This window comes from Azolla caroliniana, unplaced genomic scaffold, assembly GCF_043228905.1.
Source record: "Azolla caroliniana isolate FFs.n. ecotype wild unplaced genomic scaffold, voAzoCaro1.0.p SCAF_6, whole genome shotgun sequence".
Lineage (NCBI taxonomy): Eukaryota > Viridiplantae > Streptophyta > Polypodiopsida > Salviniales > Salviniaceae > Azolla > Azolla caroliniana.
Genome location: NW_028230441.1, coordinates 7,644,987 through 7,649,721, shown reverse-complemented (window position 1 = coordinate 7,649,721; position 4,735 = coordinate 7,644,987). Strand labels below are relative to the sequence as shown.

Here is a 4,735-nt window from a genome sequence, read left to right as displayed (position 1 = left end):
CACAATGTTGCAGAGGCTCACAACTGTTCTATATTTCCAAATATATCTTACAATATGGCTCCAGCAATGCCATTGAATATCTTGAATACACATGCAGTTATATTGGTCTAGTTCCACCCAACCTTTTAACCTCATGTTTGGATTCAGCACATGCAATGCATCAGTGCAGCTCTGATCTTCTTCTCTTTTCCAAGATATGATACATTTTGTCATCTTGCACGATGAAATTCAATAAATGGTGCTTATTATCACCACTCGCATTTGCATTCGTATATATATGGGCACTCAAATGTTTCTTTTATGCTTTGACACCGAAAGCAAATGCAATATGCCTTCAGTCCATAGCCGGTGTTGTGCTTCGTTTTTGCACTGTAATTCCATTACTCCTTGATCAGTCTTTATACCAAAATGCCATCTTCTCTCTCCACCATCATGGTTACCACTTTCCCACGAACAAGGTATGTCAGTATGCACACCAATGACAAAACCTGCTTCCCAAATATTGTATTCCAAGAAAGAAAATATTAGTGACTGTTTGGAAGACAAATTGCTTATACTTTCAAGAACTCATTCAGTTATTTTGATGTTTGGAGATGGACAACTTACGTTTTCGGTTTTTTATCATGGCAGCACCCATGTATTTACTCTGAGATTTCACCACCACCTTTCAAAAACAAAAGGAGTTACAAAAAGCCGTTCATTAGCATTAAAGAAGCAAAGACTAATAATAGATGGTTCACAACACATGTGCCACATTTTTGCATTTGATTCCCCCCATCTTTTGATGGATGAGCAAAATTTTGCATTTTGTTTTCACTCAGACAATTGAACGATTTCTCTAATCTTTTTGACAGTGATACAACATACCTGGGAGTTTTTATCAAGATAGACAGACACTATCCTCCAATGCACATCACCTGAAGGGCAAAATGGGCAAGTTAACATTTCAATAGAACTCTGAAAAATAACTACTACATAGCAAATGAATAAATATAACACCATCATATGGATTAAGAGAAAAACATAGCACAGTCTCATATATACATCAAAAGGTAAAGAATAACACTACTATAATATATATACATACATAAACATACACACACACACACACACACATATATATATATATATTGCAAAGAGATAACACCATTATATATATCAAGATAAAAGGGTAGCATCATCATTACATATCTAGTCATCGTTTATATCAAGGTAAATGTGCGAGATAAGTATTTTTACCCTTCCGTGTGCGCTTGAGAAACTCGCATCCTCTGTTCAAGAACTCCAGATTCCCACACTCCAGTTCACTGTCGTCAGAGGGAGAATCTCTCACAGAGTTGATCAAGCTGTTATTGTCATCCCCACTATCACAAGGGAGATGTGATCTTATGCTTTCAGTATCTCTCAGTACTCTAGCATTTAACACTGCAGCTCCTCTCAAAGCTGCCACAAACCCATCACAATAATTATAGCTTGCAAGATAATATAGAAAACCCATAAATTACTTTTGCATATGCCATATATCTATACCAGTGGCTGCAGCTGCGGTTAACGTCATTACATCTCCAGGGAGCTTTACATTAACTGCTGAGCTTATGATAGCAGCCATCTGATCACGATCAGCTCCTATGCTTTCAGCTACGTCTACACACTGGGCAGCAACTAGAGCTGCAGCAGAAGCTACTGCCATGCTCGTCTTACTCTGGATATCCTCATTGGCTGCTGAGGTGGCTGTTGCTGATGTGGCTGTCGCAGCTGCAATCGCAGCTATGGCAGCTGCAACTCCAGCCACAGAAATCGCAGCATGTATCTGTGCACTGTGGGCTCGATTTACTTCCTTTTTCCTTTCTCTCAAATCTTTCAGCCACTTACGTAGAGAGATGTCTCGCAACGGATTCCTCACACCACTGAAACTTCGACAAAACTGCCAAGCAATTGTTCAAATGTTAGTCTCGACGTCTACCTCTTGATTTCAATTATTTCCTGTTCAATCAACTGTCCCTGAGTAAAAAAAAAGGCCTTGCAAACATCACACCAGTGATGCAAGCTTTTAGGATCAAATACCTAACATAGACTATCAATTGACAAATAGAAGGATTAGAGAATCCTCACCACCTAATCAATGGACCTCAAGCCAAGGTTCATCCACTCACTGGCAATTAGACAAAACCTAGTTTTAGACCACAGCAAGACTGGACTTGGTAAATGGAGAAGATGGCCACTATACCCCAGATTTAGCACCACTGCAAGACTGGACTGGATAAATGGACAAATGGACGCTAGCATTTATCTATAAACCCCAGGTTTTCAGGAAAAACCAAAGCTACCCAGACTTTGATACCTATCCACATGCTAATGTAGTGTTCAAGCTGTTCTTTCCTTCTAACTAACTCCAATGATAGGTTACTATTTTGCAAATTCACATGCTCCCAAAAACAAAAGAGTTTTAAGGTTCATAGTTGTCGAGGACTTGGGAATACTCATATTTAGGATGAGACCTGTGAAGAGACACAAAAGCTAGATGCCAAACCAAGATGAGTTTGGTACAGTTTCAAGGAAAATAAACAGGGGCTAATATTCATCCTAACAGCTACTTAAAGTGTCCCTTTAAAAGCTCACACTGCCTCTATATAGGTCACAATGATGTGAGGCAAAACTAAATGTAATAGCAAATATCAAACAAAAGTAAAAAAGCACGAAAATACCATAAGTTCATCCCCTTGCCAAGGGGGGCTTACGGGATAGTTTGCAACAACATTCCCCGAGGTAATGCTGCTATGTGATTTCCTCTTGGACACAGGAGAAAGGTCCTGAAATATTCCACAAATAAATCTTCAGCAAATTTTCTTACAATAGAAACACAAGTTGTTTGTTTCCCCACATAAACTAGCTTAAATAACCTATCAGCCACGGAATGACCTCATAACAAAGAGGAAACCTAACTTACTGAAAATAAATCATCAAAGATGTAATGTGTTAAAAATCCTGACTTGACCAAAAAAAACCATTTGGACATGAAATGATGTTACAGCACACAACACAGGCAAAAGCCCTAACTTACCCTATCTTACCAAAACGATGCCATCAGGCATGGAAGGAACACAAAACCATAACTTCCTAGAAAGAAACTATTCATTCGACAACAGAAACAATACCCTAAATGTAACATTAGACAAACGTGATGGAAGTGACACAAAACCATAACTTGCCCGACAGAAAGCATTCATTTGACAATAGAAACAAGACCTTAAACGTAACATTAGGCAAACAACCAAAAGCAAAGCCCAACTAACATACATTAGACAACCCAAAAAAAGGAAACCCTAACATATCCAAAAGAGCCCATCCATTAATCAACAACTACAACAAAACCATAAACTTTCCCAAATTAAGCCATCACATTGGAGAAATAAGAAAAACAAGAACATAAGTTACCCAGAAGAAACCATTAATTAGACAAAAAACACTATAAGGTACCCACTTGAAAGCATCCATTAGACGAAAATAACAACAACAGAAACAAGACCCAAAACATACCATGAGACAAAAACCACTACCTGAATTTAAAACCCCAAAAAAACAGAACCCTAGACCTATTCAAGAAGAAAACAAATCATTCAACGGACAAACAAAAGAAAAACTCTAAAAACATACTGATTGATGTGCCGAGATGCATTCCATGACCAAGTGGGCGGTGCTGACAGTTGGGAACCGGAAAGGAGCTGAAGCCGGAGCATCAATCACCTGTTCTTCTGAGTCGAGTGCCGATCCTGAACCTTTCTTTCTCGTGTCGGAGCATGCGGAGAAGGGAGCAAGGGCATTTGCGATTTTCAATGCGGAAATGCTCCATGACCTTGATAAGAACTCCATGGGCTCCAATGGGGTCTCGGGGGGTCCAAATGCGGTGTCGTAGTCAGGAGGATATTGCCGTTGATGACGATGATGATTACTATATTGATGGTTATGATGATGATGATGATTATGTTGTTGTTGCTGCTGCCGTTGTTGTTGCAGAAGTTGAGGTTCTGAGATTGCCATGGGTGAGTCTTCTTCTATGTTGGGTAGGGGTGTGGGTCTAGAGACCAAAGGGGAACCTCTCTTGTGTGCCATGCTCAATTAAATCAATATTCACAAGAAGAAGAAGAATCCACAAGGACTCTCTCACTCTCTAGATGTTCATAAAATGCATGCTTCTTTCTTTCTTTCTTTCTTTCTCTCTACCCTTCTCTGAAACCTCTCACTCTGCCTTACTCAATCTCTCACATTCTCATTCTACTTCTACCTCTCCAACACACACACACACACACACACACACACTCTCTCTCTCTCTCACTCACTCTCACTCTCACTCTCACTCTCACTCTCACTCTCACTCTCACTCTCACTCTCACTCTGGGACCTGCCTCTATCTGGCTCGCTGGTCTTCCTTTTCTCTTCTTCTGCCGTATGTATGTATGTATATATATGTACATACATATCTACATACATATATATGACATGTTTGTGATGGGCATATCATATATGTACATATACATACATACATATACTGTATACATATGTATCACTTCAGTATGTATGGGGTGTGTGCGTGGGCAGAAAGAAAGAAGGAGAATCTGTAGCAGCAATAATAAATAATAAGACAGAAAAAGCAGCTTCCTCTGTGGGCACACAGAATACATACATACATAACATATAAAGGTACTGCCTCTATTATTACATTATACATTGCTCTCTT

At 39.3% G+C, this 4,735-nt stretch overlaps 1 protein-coding gene across 1 annotated transcript; it reads right to left on the bottom strand.

Moving 5' to 3' along the window:
- Positions 1 to 4,257, bottom strand: LOC147862940 (VAN3-binding protein-like). Its single transcript, XM_087321568.1, has 7 exons — positions 3,655 to 4,257; positions 2,706 to 2,810; positions 1,531 to 1,924; positions 1,240 to 1,443; positions 868 to 917; positions 607 to 664; positions 1 to 488 (listed from the first exon to the last, which is right to left on the bottom strand). The coding sequence occupies exons 1-7, from the start codon at positions 4,108 to 4,110 to the stop codon at positions 286 to 288; spliced, it is 1,470 nt and encodes a 489-aa protein (XP_087177694.1). The 5' UTR covers positions 4,111 to 4,257; the 3' UTR covers positions 1 to 285.
- Between the last annotated feature and the right edge of the window lie 478 nt (positions 4,258 to 4,735).